Source organism: Carassius carassius, chromosome 28, assembly GCF_963082965.1.
Source record: "Carassius carassius chromosome 28, fCarCar2.1, whole genome shotgun sequence".
NCBI lineage: Eukaryota > Metazoa > Chordata > Actinopteri > Cypriniformes > Cyprinidae > Carassius > Carassius carassius.
Window position 1 is genome coordinate 8,569,439 of NC_081782.1, and position 14,941 is coordinate 8,584,379.

General features: G+C 38.0%; 2 protein-coding genes across 2 annotated transcripts; both read right to left on the minus strand.

The window, feature by feature from the left end:
* Positions 1 to 2,339: 2,339 nt before the first annotated feature.
* LOC132108384 (olfactory receptor 1E16-like) lies at positions 2,340 to 3,302 on the minus strand. The gene has a single exon (XM_059515091.1). The coding sequence runs from the start codon at positions 3,288 to 3,290 to the stop codon at positions 2,340 to 2,342; it is 951 nt and encodes a 316-aa protein (XP_059371074.1). The 5' UTR covers positions 3,291 to 3,302.
* A 5,684-nt stretch (positions 3,303 to 8,986) lies between these two features.
* Positions 8,987 to 9,949, minus strand: LOC132108385 (olfactory receptor 10A6-like). Its single transcript, XM_059515092.1, has one exon. The coding sequence runs from the start codon at positions 9,947 to 9,949 to the stop codon at positions 8,987 to 8,989; it is 963 nt and encodes a 320-aa protein (XP_059371075.1).
* Positions 9,950 to 14,941: the final 4,992 nt, after the last annotated feature.

The following is a 14,941-nucleotide window of genomic DNA, read 5'->3' on the forward strand; positions in this document are numbered from 1 at the left end:
CACTTTCTTGAATGGAATTAGTGAAATAAATCAACTTTTTTATGATATTCTAATTATGTGACCAGCACCTGTGTGTGTGTGTGTGTGTGTGTGTGTAAAACACATTATTAGAATACTAACAAAATTCACTGTTATATTGACAACATGACTAAGCATTTTGACTTTCTTGTTTGTAATCAATGACACAAGGATTTTTCATTCTGATGGCAATGATATATTCATTGACATAAATACTTGCTTTTAAGAGATGAACTAAAGATCTTGAGTAAGTTACAGGCATTTGCAGATAATCTATTGTGTGGTACTGCTTGTACAAATTTTTTGAGAAATGCACATACTTCTTTGCAAATATTAAGGATGATTCGAGAAATGCACCAAAGCGACCGAGAAAAACTAACCATTTCAAAACAGTTTCTTTCAATCAGTATCCCACATACAGTAATGTGTAAATTTGTACTTTTGAAATGGATGTATGGCATAAAGAGGAGCAGCCTTCTGCATTTCATAAGAGTAACTCATCCAAACTGTTGCCATAGTTTACATCAAAGAGTGCACTGTATTGACAAGATGACAAAGCATTTTGACTATCTTGTTTGTGAACAAAGACAAAAGGACTTTTTCTTTATAAATGCTATGAATTTTAATTTATCCTTCATTCTAATTTATTTTGCCTCATGTATACTCATGGTAAAAACAAGTTTCCATTATTAAAAACTATATATTAATAACATTAGCCTATATGTAAGATATTTTTATGTAAATTATATTCAGAAACTGTAACTGAAAATATAAGGATCAATATAAAAACATAAGAAATTTTATTTATTTATTATTTCATCTGACCTAAGCAACACGGACCAAATCACACAGAGGTGCACTGTAGATAGCGCACTAAAAAAGAAAAAAAGTATGTTTATTCACATAGGCCTATTGTTCTATCTATGTATGTGAGTGTAAATGTCAGCAGCATAATATATGCCTAAAGGATTGCAGGTTGTCGGGTAAAAAAAAAAAGAGTATATTGATACAGTTCACTCAGCCTGCTATTTTATTCCAACCGTTACTCCTGACCAGATGGTTACGTAAATATTTTGTTAATTTCGTAAAGTTATACTTCAATGAAGTGTAATGGTACCACAAAAAATATTTATTAGTGCATAAGTTATAACTTATGGCATTTTCTCACTGCATGGTATGGCACGGTACAATGTTCTGTCGATTTGTCCTACCCTGTCAGATTTTGCTACCTCCAATTAAAACAGTGGGTAGTACAATTCGACAACGAAAAATGCTACCTGTAAAGTTATGGTTTATTAACGTCTACACCTACCACGACCCTAAACCTACCCTTACAGTAATGCAAATTCAGCAATTATGTGTTATATTCGTGGTTGTAGCTAGAAGGGATACAGCTACAGAAAACCAACAATAAATAAACAAATGTTTCTACCTATAAGATTGTGTTTTAAAGTCTACACCTACACCTACCTCAGTCCTAAACTACCCTTACAGTAATGCAGATACATTCAATATTGTTGAGCATGAGAAAAATAATGCAATATTGATGTGTGCATGCGCAGTAAACCTTGGTAGTAAAATCTGACAGGTAGGATAAAATGTCAGCACAACGGTTCACTTTTGCGTGTTTTCTACTGGGTACAGTACTTTTTCTAAGTGAAAGGTATCGTACCAAAATGTGACATGTAAACTCTGCTGATCACTGACTGGCCAGAGAGAATCTTCACTACCTGGGTGACTGAACTTGTGACAGAAACAACAGAATCGCTAGAGCAGCACAGCCAGTGAAGGAGCGAACGCAGCTGTTTTGAACGAGCATAACTTTTTTAACAACCCAAAAGTGGCTGTTTCTCTGTCTGTTGAGAAAGTACAGACGTTTTCTATGCTTCCTATCCTTCCTATCCTTCTCTCATTGATAGCAGAGGAGCGGATCCAATGAGAGCTTGATGGGGCAACGCGGAATTAAAAGTTTTTTGAGTAGCGGCAGTAGAGGCGGTGCAACAATAATGACATGAGAATAATCCCACCCACTCTAAAGTATCAACTCATGTTTTTAAGCAGCAAACACACAGAGTTGTAAATGAGACAGAAGTTAATATGCCTTTTAAAAATAAAATAAAAATAAAGAAAGAGGCAATAAAATATACTTTTATTAAAAAGTTGTTTGTTAATCAGGGAAAATATTCACTATTTCACAAACATGTCATTGATTCTCATTATGTGTACGAACAGCCAGAATAGCAATTATATAAATACCTAAACAGGGCAAAGTGTAAACATTGCACTCTACTGTATTAAAGCAATTTCAGTATTTTAGCGCATCATATCTGCATGTTCACTTTCCTATCTCTAATTTTTCTCTTCAATGCATCTTTGATGTCTTTGGTTCTGAAGCAGTAAATCATTGGATTGACAACAGGTGGGAGAAGACTGTACCACATGATTAACATAACACGAATGCCAGGTGATATCGCTATTGTCACATCATGCACATAAACAACACATCTGGGCACATAGTACAGACAAATGATGAGAAGTTGAGGAGTGCAAGTTGAGAACGTTTTATAACGGGCCTGAACATCTGTGATTTTGAAAACAGACTTGATTATAGCAATAAATGAAAATATAATAAAAATCAAAGGGCCCAAAAGAACAAACATGGCACCTGAAAATGAAACAAACTTTTTGTGCCTTACATCTCCACAAGACAGTTTAATTATCGAATTTTGGTCACAGTAATTTTGGCTTATTACATTAGAATCACAATAGGGCTCAACGAAGGCATGATAAACAATGACTGTCAGCCATGAAATACAGATGATCCAAATCAATCCACATGCCAATAAAATAGTCTTATTTGTAATAAGGACACAGTATCTCAGTGGGTTACACACTGCAACAAATCGATCAATGGCCATTAATAGCATTAAGAAAGAGTTAATAGACCCTAAGCAGTGAACAAAAAACATCTGCACAAAGCAGCTATAAAATGGTATCTCACTGCTATTGAAAAAGTATTTTGCAATGGCTTTAGGCAGCGTGGCAGTTCCAAAAGCCAGATCAGACACTGCAAGATTACAGAAGATTAAATAGGTGGGTTTCTGAAGGCTTCTCTCATAAACAATAAATGAAATGATAAAGAGATTTCCTCCTGCTAGTGTCAAGTAGACAAAGAACAAAAGGGTTCCCACGGCTCCATAATACTGTGGATGCAGTCCTGGAAATCCCAGCAGGTAGAATTCAGTAAAGACAGTGACATTTGTGGGAGTCATGACTCTAGAATGACTTTGTTCCCTGATGCAAATTCACTGAAATATTAAAATAATTTTTAAAAGCAATGACAATAACAAAAGCATTTAACTGTCAGTGCAAAATAAAACAACATATAAAACTTTACATTTCAATTGCTGTTGTTGCAAAATTCTTCACAGATTATATTGATAATCTATCATTTACATATATTACCTCCATGGAAACTATTCTAATGTAATAAGCATAATCTATGAAAATTGATTTGTTTTGAGTTTGATGGAGAAGATTCACAATCACAAACAAAAAAGCCTTTCTCTCTGTGCGTCCATCTAAAAGTGCTATACACAGTCACCGTTTATCAAGACTAATAAAGACTAAAGGCACCTCCCACGAATTGAAGTGTTGTTTGAATTTTTGCTGTCTCATTAATTCATAATTACCTTATGAACAGTTTGGTTTCTTTGACAGTAACATGCTTGAGTCATTGCCGTTTGTGTTGTCTCGAAACTTGAATTTGTAACTCCAGCATTTGGACAAATCATACACACAACTATTTGTTATATATATTGTTTATATTTATATTTATTTAACCAAAGGGCCAACTATGAGGGTCTATGGTCCCTTCCCCCTGAAATGCAACTAACACCTCAAAAGGGCAGAAAAGGCCTCTGGTTCCATGGCAACCAAAGACAAACCTTCTGATAACACTAGTGTCACAATCATCAGCTGGAGTGCCCATGAACTCCAGTAGAGGACACTCCACTCAGGACTCTTGTATTTGGTGTCCATTTCCAGTCCCAACACCATTTCCCATAATCCCGTGTTTAGGGCTAATCACCACCAGGTAGTATTTGTTCGTTTCGTGTCTGACTTTGGATTGTGTATACTGCCTTTGATTCGCTGCCACCTGCCCAGACCTCTGCCTGGTTCATCACTCTTTAACAGTGCCGTTTCTAGACATAGACAAGCTAGGCGGTCGCCTAGGTCGCCACCAGCTGTAGGGGCACCAATGAGCACGCATACTGGCACTACATTGCTACATTTTAGCAGGGTTGTGATAAAGATTGGCATGGTCACCCTGAAATATGACCCCAACATCATTGGGCTAGAGTACTGTCAAACTGACGATGCCTGTATGCCATTGGATCAGAGCGCTGTCAGTTGATGCCTGATTGTTGCATGCAAAGTTTGCATTTGGAGCGTTCATCAATGCCGTTAGATAAATGGGCTCTGTCAGTGCTTTGGCAAGACAAGGTTATTGTTGTTTTTTTGCCATTCAATAAAGCTAAGTTCACATCAGTGAGACAGGAAGCAACTTACAGTATACATTAATAGAGAGACTGGATTTAGAATCTTGAAATGACAGGCTTTCTCTCTATTAATCCAGACACACAAAATGCCTCCATATGGGCCCAGACAATAGAGAAAATGCTTATTTATATGGTAATAATAATAATAACATGAGCTGGAACCACCTTGTGGCATGTGTCATCCCACTGCTCAAAATCTAAATTCCACAAAATCTCCCAATCCCAAACCCATTGTGTGATTACAGTGTCTTTCACCTGTTTTGAAATGAATTATTTACGACAGTCACGTAAATACACAGTAAAAATTTTATATACACTAATACAACAAATACTTTTTGACGAAAGGGCCGGGGTCGAGATCCGTGGGAATGGAGCGAGGCTGGTAGAGTTAATGATAATGCACGACACCTGTGCCATGGAAGAAGTGACGACAGTGAAAGACGAGAGAGGACCAGGCCTGGACTTTATTTTTTGTTTTGCGTCCTGTTTGTGTGTGGCAGTCATCAAGGCTGTCGCACATTTTTTGTGTTTATTTTATAATTACGATTTTTGAATGTTCACCGGTTCCCACCTCCTTCTTGCTGTGACTATGAACGCTTGTTACATTGGTACCCGGAAACCCGGAAGGAAGGAGGGACACACTGTCGGAGAGCCCTCAATCCTGGGAGGAGGTTGTGGTGCTGTGGAGATTGGGCAGCAGGAAGAAGCAGAGAGACGGTGGTGCTGGAATGATGGAAGATGAGGTGGGACGGAGGGCTCGGTTCCGTGCTCCTAGGTTGAGGAGGGTTGGCTGCTGTCCAAGAGGGAGCAGAGGAGTCGACGCCATCCGCTATGACTGGGGAGGAGCAGGGAATGGGAGATTTGCTGCAGGTTGCCCTCGACAGCGGGGGAGCTATCACTGTCAGCCAGGAGGTGGAGAAGCATTGGGCTGTCCACCAAAGTTGTCCAGTACCATCGCATGGCACTGCGAGAGCCTCTCAGCTGGTTGAGGACCAAACGGCAGTGTGTCTGGGAACCGGAACAATAGAGCACAGTCTCGTGGGAACCCCGCGACCTGCGAGGGGTGTATGTGATGAGAGGGATGGAGCAGAGAGCTATGGGAACAGAGCAAGTTAATGTTAATGTGTGACACCTGCACAACTAACCACTCCCAAAGAGGAACTCAGGAATATATTTTCAGAGAATATAACGAACATGGTAATGGCTGCAGTTGTGACTCTCATGGTAGTTAAATCACCACGTTAGTTTGCTTAAAAGGGTCATATGATGTTGCTAAAAAACACTTTATTTTGTGTATTTGGTGTAATGAAATGTGTTTATGTGGTTTAAGGTAAAAAAACTAAAAACATTATTTTCCACACACTGTACATTACTGTTTCTTCTCTATGCCCCGCATTTCTGAAATGTTTTTACATGTTGCGTTGCATCCTGCCACATTATATAAAACCATGTCTGCATAGTCTTCTCTCCAAGTATCAGAAAACAGTCCGCCATAAAATGTGCAGAACACATCTGAATATTTGAGTTGTATAAATAACTTAACCACTGATTTCGAGTTGTTTCCTCTTTTGAGAGGCCAAAGTATTTTTGCTTTCATGATGAAACAGCATCTTCACACCATGGCGCCGGCCAGTGAGAATCAAAATTATGTCTTCTTTGCTTGTGTAAACATTTGGGCGGCATTATGAAAATCTTCCCACATCGTAACTTAGACATGTGGGGGCATGTTAGAACGAGCTGTTTTATGAGGGTGTGGACAAGTCTAAACTTTTATTAAGAATATCTCTTTGGGTTTGAGGCTTTAGTCTTTGCAACTTTAGGGATCTTATCTATTCAAAAACAGCTTATAACACTTCAAAGAGAAAGGAAAACTTGAAATCACATCATATGACCCCTTTAAAGTGACATGATCAAAGTAGCATTGAGGAATGACATTTGTGTCACGATTCATTAATGCACTGTTTCCTGCTTGTCTCTTGTTACGTCATGTTGATTGTTTCATGTGGGTGTTACCACTGATCATCTGATCAGCGGCAGCTGCAGCTCATTTCCACCAGCCTACTTGTGGAAATGCCCTGTCTTTCGTCTCTTGTTTGTCAGATTGTTGTTTGAGGTCCTCAGTGATTCTTGTCTGTGTCCCATCTGCTCAGCTACTCCTTGTGTCTTGTTCCTGTTCGGTCGTTGTTGGATTACCAGTCATCTCACGGATCCCTCATCATCACCCACCTGCGCACTCAATCACCATCTCACCAGTCTGTGCTGCCATCGAGGTCCCTGCTTCACCCACCACCAACCCAGCCTGGCCATACTTCTCTAATAAAGGATCATTTACTTGTAACTTGCTTCCTGTCCTTTATGCAATCGTGACAATTTGACCCACAGTATTCCACACTGGGCCAAGTGAGTGACTCCCGCTAACTACAGCATGTTTGCTATCCAAAGACATGCACACATAACAGCAATAGTAGAATTTTTAGTCAGGGTGATATGATATCTGATATCATGATATCTAAAAGGATAGCTATGAATCGACTGAGAGCCATCAGTGCCATGAAAAATTAATTTGTAGCTCCTAGAAAATGGACAAAATACATCTGCGTTATGCAGGCATTGAACAGTATGATTTTGTCAGCCATCCTGAACATTGCAATGACTCTTGGGTAGGTCGTCGTTCCAAGTGTGAGATCTGCCATTGCGAGGTTTCAGAAGATTCTGTAAGATTCAGATCTGTCTAACATGCCTGGGGAGTACCTTGACCTGAAGGGAGTGTTCAGTAAGTCCCTGGCTGCTTCTCTTCCTCTGCACCATCCTTATGACTGTGCTATAGACTTATTGCCAGGTACATCTCCGCCTAAGGGCAGATTATACTCCCTTTCCACTCTGGAGAAATATATTTCTGATTCTCTGGCAGCCAAACTCATCAGTCCTTTCTTCCTCTTTGTGAGCAAGAAGGACGGTTCCCTGCATCCTTGTATTTATTACAGAGGGCTGAACAGCATCACTGATGTCTTCAGCCTTCGAGAGGCTGCAGGGCACATCTTTGTTCACCAAGTTGAATCTACGTAACGCCTATCATTTGGTCCGCATTAGGAAGGGGGTTGAGTGGAAAACTGTTTAATACCCCCATCATTCACATAATAATAATAATCATATTCATATTAATAATATTATTATCATCAGGCAACCTAAACCCGTTTCTTGACTTGAAACAATCTCACTCATTAGAAAATGAAGAAACTAGGAAATACATTTTTCTATTTAGTTATTTTTATTAAGGAAAATTAATGGTCTGGTTTCTAAGTAAGGGGTGTAACATTTTCGTCACACACTTGAGGTATTCGGCCAATCACAACACATTGGATAGCTGGCCAATCAGAGCACACCTCACTTTTTAGAACGATGAGCTTTTCAGAAAGGTGGGAGAAACAATAATGTACATTATGTGGAAAATAATGTGCTTTTTGAACCTCAAACTGCATAAACACATTGCTTTACACCAAAAACACAAAATAATGTTCTTTTTAGCAACGTTATATAACCCCTTTAAAAACATTTTCATTAGACGACTATGTGTGAGAGTTGCATCGAGTAACATAAGGCATCCAATTTTATCCATCAGTTTAATAGTGACAGTGCTTTATCATGTAAAGAATTAAAGTATAGCGTATTTAAAGTGACATTCACTGAAAAAGAAAAGAAATAACTAAAAATACTCTTATGTGCAAATGAAAAACTTTTCCAGTGCACAAGAAAATGCTGGAATTCTCACTCATTTACAAAAAGTTTTCTGATGTGCTGCCATAAACTTTGTTGTGTACAAATAGAATTTCCTAAACTATGACAAAGAATATAATCAACAATTACAACATGTTCAACAACAGAAGCCAGTTTTCTCTGCAACATTAACAGAAACTAAGATAAAATAATGTTTGTTTTGTATTCCATTTTTGCAAAGATTGGGTGTTCAGGCAAAATTAAAACTGCTCAGAGAAGTCATCCTGAATCATAATGATATGGCATATCATTCAATTTTTTTCTTTATATTTGTATAACAGTACATAGTGAATTTACATGCATTTATATGATGTATACGATTGTGAGTGGAAAAAGTCCTTTTAGGCCTACCTATTGCATAAATTATCATAATAAAACTTCCATATTATATGTCTATAATATATTATTAGCACTGTAAGTAATGTTACAGCAGAAGGTGAAAAAAAAAAAAGAATAATAATTTCATGAAGATAAAATAAATTTTCAGGTGCCCTTCAAAAAAGACTTCTATTAGTGTTCTTGGCATTCAGTCCATTAACTCTTACTGGATTATGGTACATGCAAAGTGATATCTAGTGTTGAGGATCTTATTACAATGGCGACAGTTTGGCCACCTCATTAAATGAAGCACATCAGATCGACCGTAAAGGAATACCAATTTGTTTCTTTTGAAATAGTCTACTTAGTAACTTTTTGACCTCTTCTGTTCTCAAACAGTAAATGAGGGGGTTGATCATGGGTGGCAACAAGCTATACATCATAATAATAACTAATCGCAAATCAGTGCTGAACTTTATACCAATGTTGCCAGACAAATAGTTAAATAACCTGGGTAGGAAAAATAGAGCAATTATGATGAGCTGAGGACTGCAGGTGGAGAAAGTCTTCATCTTTCCTTGAGTACCTGAAATCTGCATAACTGCTAGAAAGATATAGCAGTAAGAGAATATAATAACAGCAAAGGGCACCAAAAGTATTGCAAAGGCATAGATGAGCGCTGGAATACTATATAGTGATCTGTCTGTGCATGCCAGTGTTGTGATGGAAACATGATCACAGTAACAGTGTATAATTGTGTTTTCTGCACAGTAAGGGAGAGGATAAGCTCGAATGACCATTGCCACAGGGCCTAGCAAACCCAAAATCCAAGAGCCAAAGAACAGAATGAGTACATTTTGGTTTGTCATGATGTTATGATATTGAAGCGGGTAACAAATTGCTGCATAGCGGTCTATAGCAATTACTGCCAGAATAACTGAACAGACACTGCCAAAATAATGCACAAAGAACATCTGAACAAAACAGCCCAAGAATGAAATGGTTCCATCTTGAAACCAGTACCTACTGATTATTTTCGGTAATGTTGCGGTGCTGAATAGTACATCACACACGACTAGATTTATAATGAAATAGTAAACAGGTTTCTGAAGGCTCTTACTCGTTACAAACAACATAAAAAATAAAGCATTTCCTACCAATGTAAACACATAAACAAAAAATAGAAGTGCTGATACAAGTCCATAGTAATGAGGCTGAAGTCCAGGAAAGCCAGCTATCACAAAATCCTTTATAAAGCTGACGTTTCCCACTGACATGATGAATATCAGTCCCTGTATGTAGAAAATTTTTCATTCAATATTATAGTAATATACTATAGCTGTAACAATAGCAATAACTGGATAGTTTAAAAAAAATTAGGAATAAAGAGAAGCAAACCTGCCACACTTCTTTCATAGGCTACTGTCAAAGCACAAAGCTGGTGATGTGTTTGTTTATATCTGACAAATTATGAAGACAATGGCCTGAAATGCAAATGACATAGTTCCTCCAGGGACAGTGACAAAATTACCATGTAGTTCTCTAACCTCTAAATCATTACATTAGGACAAAAAAAAAGAAAGAAAGAAAAAAGAAAGAAAGAAAGAAAGAAAGAAAGAAAAGTAAACCAGATGCAAACGATTATAGTTTTCAAAAACAAGTTTAATAGATTTCACTAAAATAGAATAAAATAAAATAAAACACTGGCCTTCTAATCTAATTGGTTGAGAGGTATTTCCAGCCATGCAATAGAGTGGGGGAACTATGACATCACTTTGTGTGTGGATCGGTTGTTAGCATCACACTGGTTCCCTAAACAAAAAGCCAATAGGATTTTTCCATAGGCTTTTGGATTATCACAAAAAAAATGTCTGTGTTCAATCATAGTTCGTGAAACTTACATGTTTTGTCCATTAAGATAATCTTAACAAAATAATATACCTTTTATGAATTTTGCAGCCAAAATAAAAATGACAGAACTTCAAAGGAAAAAACTATACCTCCACGGTCATTTGCCTTTCTTTTACATCACCAGCATGCTTCCCACAACTTTCAAACTTATTTTGACCTTCAGTGAAAATGATTTACTCTGTATATGAATTTTGATCCAGGCTACATGAACCCTCTTATATAAACTTCAATAAATACAAAACTAGAGCCAAACTAAAACTGAAATGAGATATTATTAATAAATATAGTGAATGAATTAAATAATCAAAGACAAGTGAAAGCTCATATTTCTGGACATTTCGAAGTAAGGTGCATTAAATGTGAGTAAATCTGATTAATATGAATATTTTAATTAAAAACCATACCTTATGGTCCGAACCCAGAGTCTCATCTTCCATCTGAAGACTTGTGTTTCATTTAGGGGCAAAGCAACAAAAAAAAAAAAAAAAAACTTGTATTGTCGAACAACAATATAAAATTCTACAATTAATTATACTATAAATTATACTACGATTGGAATATACTGTAAATTGATAAACTGTTCGGCGTGATGACGTTTAATGCGTTTAATGACGTTTAATGCCACTTAGCTAACTAAATAACTTGAAACGTCGCAGTTTTAAAAAGTCACGAGTGGGGTGTAACTGGTGTGTTTTATGTTGTAGAATAAAATGTGAAAGTATCTTGAGCTTATGTGAAGCACTGACCTTATTTTAGGGGATTTAACCAAACTTCCATTCAAAAAACTCATTGACTCTGGGACAATGGAACCTGAAGTGCTAAAATGCTAACTCGCTTTTGGGTTTTTGCCTACAACTTGACATCATAGTTCTACAAATCTATATTCTACCAGTAACACTACTTTTGCTGGTGATAATTATTAATTATTATTAAATTATATATATTACATTATTATAATTAACTATAATTATCCACTTTTACACTACGGTTTCACTGTTTGTATTAGTCTGCATGCAGGATTTGTGATGGTGAGCGTCATGGCAGAGGACCGAACCCAATAAAAAAAAAAATCTTTTTTTTTTAACCGAGAATGTAGTTGTTTAAATATGCGGTGGTGAAATATGCTTATTGGAGATGCGAACCGTTTCAAACGATTCAGTTAGATTTGGTGAACTGGTTCAAGAAGATCCAGTTATATCGAGTGATTCGTTTGCGAACTGGATATCACTAAACTGTTGTGTTTTGAACTCGCTCACAACAGACATGGAAGAGAAGACAAAGCTGAATAAAGTCGTAGTTTTTGCTATTTTTGGACCAAAATGTATTTTCGATACTTCAAAAAATTCTAACTGACCCTCTGATGTCACATGGACTACTTTGATGATGTTTTTATTACCTTTCTGGACATGGACAGTAATCCATTCACACAGCTTCAATGGAGGGACTGAGAGCTCTCGGACTAAATCTAAAATATCTTAAACTGTGTTACGAAGATGAACAGAGGTCTTACAGGTTTGGAACGACATGAGGGTGAGTCATTAATGACATAATCTTCATTTTTGGATGAACTATCCCTTTAACTTTTAACCACAACCAGTTGAGCTGCCAAAGGAACACGCTAGGCCCTCTACAAGGAGCGTACCAGCAGTATTTTCGGCGCTCCTTCCGAAGATTGTATGTTGATTGCTGCTTCATTCAGTGAGCTAGATCTTTCTCAAGAGGAAGATTTTGCTGCTCTGCTGCACTCTGGGGTGATAGCATTGCCTGAATCAGAACCAGAAATGATGGAAATGCTTTCCTAGGATGCTGAAATGGTAGGGCTGGAGTGGAGTGCCTCCACAGTGTCCTGAGCCCTCAAGCTTGGATGATTGGTTTCTCGGGGTGGCCCGCGCTGGTTCTCAGCACCCTGCTTCGGTGCACCCTGCATTCTTCCTGGAGGTGCATGAGGAGCATACCTGGTCATGGATGGCACCTTTCCCTGCCAGAACCCAACCTGCTAGCTCTTCCTCCCTCACCACTCTTGATGGTGCAGCCTGTGCTGAAGCTGCCACTAGGCTAAGGCACTGAAGGACCTGCACGAGAGTGGTCACAAACCAGAAGTTATGAAAGAGCTCCTAACTGCAACTGACCTCGTTCTCTGAGGGTCACCATGAGTTCTCTGGGTCATGCAAAGTCAACACTTGTTATCCAGGAGTGCCACCTCTGGCTGTGTCTGGCCAACATGAAGGACGCAGACAAAGAACATTTCCTCAATGCCCCCATGACCCAGAACGGCCTCTTTGCCTCTTTTGGATCTTTGCCCAGCAGACTGAGGCGATCCTACACATCCTGACCCCCAATTTCCACCAGATGCGTAACGGCTGCGTTACGGATCCGGCACGGCAGCAGAGTCAATAGGTTTCCATTAAAGTCAATGAGTGTATTTCCACTGAATGCGTTACAGCTGCGTTCCGACTCCGGCGATCCGCAGCCCTCCGGAGCAGATACGCAGAGCTTCTATTTTTGCCGGATGCCGGAGCGCTCTGCAGCACTACAGGGCAGAGTACGCAGGACAGGAAGTCGAGTGACAAAACAGAACAGCCAGAAACAAAATAAAAGATCCGTTTAATTTTCAAAATAAAATACACCGTGCTCATATTTCCCTACACTACACATTGAAAACGTCATAATGGGCGGAGACAGGCTTGTTGAAGTTTTAACCCCGTTGACACGATGGATGAAGAAATGAAAAGAGAAAAGAAAAGAGTTCTATCCTATACTCCTTCGGATGGAAAACTGTTCCTGGTTTGGTAGTTCTGTTTATAGAAACTACATATCGCGCGATCACACCAGAATTCGCGAGATTACATGGGGCATCGTGACGTCAGCTGTCAGTCATGACCGCAGCCGTTCCGCAACAAATACGGACCTGGTGGGCATTGACGGACGACGGAACACGGAGCTGTCACGCAGCGGAGCCGTAACGCAGCCGTTACGCATCTGGTGGAAATTGGGGGTGAGTCTGTCACTTATACTTAGATTTTTTTCTGGCTTTGCTGCATGTGTTTGTACATTATGTAGTTTTATATTTAAGACATACTTAGAGTGAGAAGATAAAACTTGAAAACTTGATGAAGGAAAAAAATATGTATGCAATTTATATAGAATATGTGATAAAGTAAATACAATCTGTGTTATTAGAAGGATTATATAATTCCATATATACTTCACAGACAGAAGGCCACATGACAGTGATACACAGTGTTAAGAGTTATCTAAATAATCTCTCCACTGGGATTATTTGGAAGTCTCTAGGCCAATTATACCACACATTGATTTATCTGTTAATAATTTAGCATCTCTTTAGGGCATATTAATTAATAACCTATTATAATTAACTTCTGCTTAGGTGACAGTAAGCAGAGAAGGATTTTCTTGCATGGTTACCTGTCAAAGCAGGCCATTAATGACATCTTGCTTTAACATCATTACAGGTGTCAGGTTTTTTTTTTTGCTCTTCTCTTTGTTGATTATTATCGAGATGTATGTGATGTCTCTCTAGACCTTTACTGTTTAATTGCTAGGTGACATTCAATGAAATTAATTGTTAACATCATAAAAGCAATTATTTTGTTGTTGATGAACAGTAAACAACATAGAAACAGTTGCCATAAAAAGTGTATTTTCCCCAGAGTCCTAATTTGCTACTTATTGTTCTTGGTCCCTGAAGAGGAAGGCCTCTTTCATGATCGCTGAGTGACATTTTGTTTATCAAACATTATTTTGTTTCTACATGTCTCTGTGTCTCTAAGTGGCTCATTATCAGGTGAGGTGTGAAGTTACCCTGGAGCAAAAACGCTTTCAGTCAAAGATGATGCAACTTTCAGAAGTTTAAAAATGTTTACCAAAAATTTTCTACATTTATCAAAACTAAATTATTAGTCATAAATAGAAAAGTAACTGACATGTGTGACATGTTTGATTTTCATTCACCCATGCTAAACAGATAAATCGGTATTGTTGTCGCAATATTTGCACCAGAAATTTAATTCTCAGCCTTTCAGACTTAAAATAATGCATTTTAAATTACATTTCTCAAGTGCTACTAAAACCATGCAACATGCTGTTAAATTATAACATAGGTAGCTAGAGCAATCAGACTGTTACACAGCAGTCTGGAATAACTGATTCTGATGGCATTTAGTGGCATTTAGTGGTCATATCCTGTCAAAAATAGACATGAGTGAAAGATCAGTGCCCTTCGATATGTTCAGGAAAACTTAAGTGTAATTGTAATTAGATATTATACTTAATGTGGTGGTAAAATGAGAAGTATTGCATTTTATTGGTGCAGAAATAAGTATGTGTATTGCTTAAAT

Excerpts from the sequence above, each read along its gene's own strand:
- LOC132108385 (XM_059515092.1), bottom strand. The coding sequence starts at position 9,949 with ATGTCAGTGGGAAACGTCAGCTTTATAAAGGATTTTGTGATAGCTGGC.
- LOC132108384 (XM_059515091.1), bottom strand. The coding sequence starts at position 3,290 with ATGACTCCCACAAATGTCACTGTCTTTACTGAATTCTACCTGCTGGGA.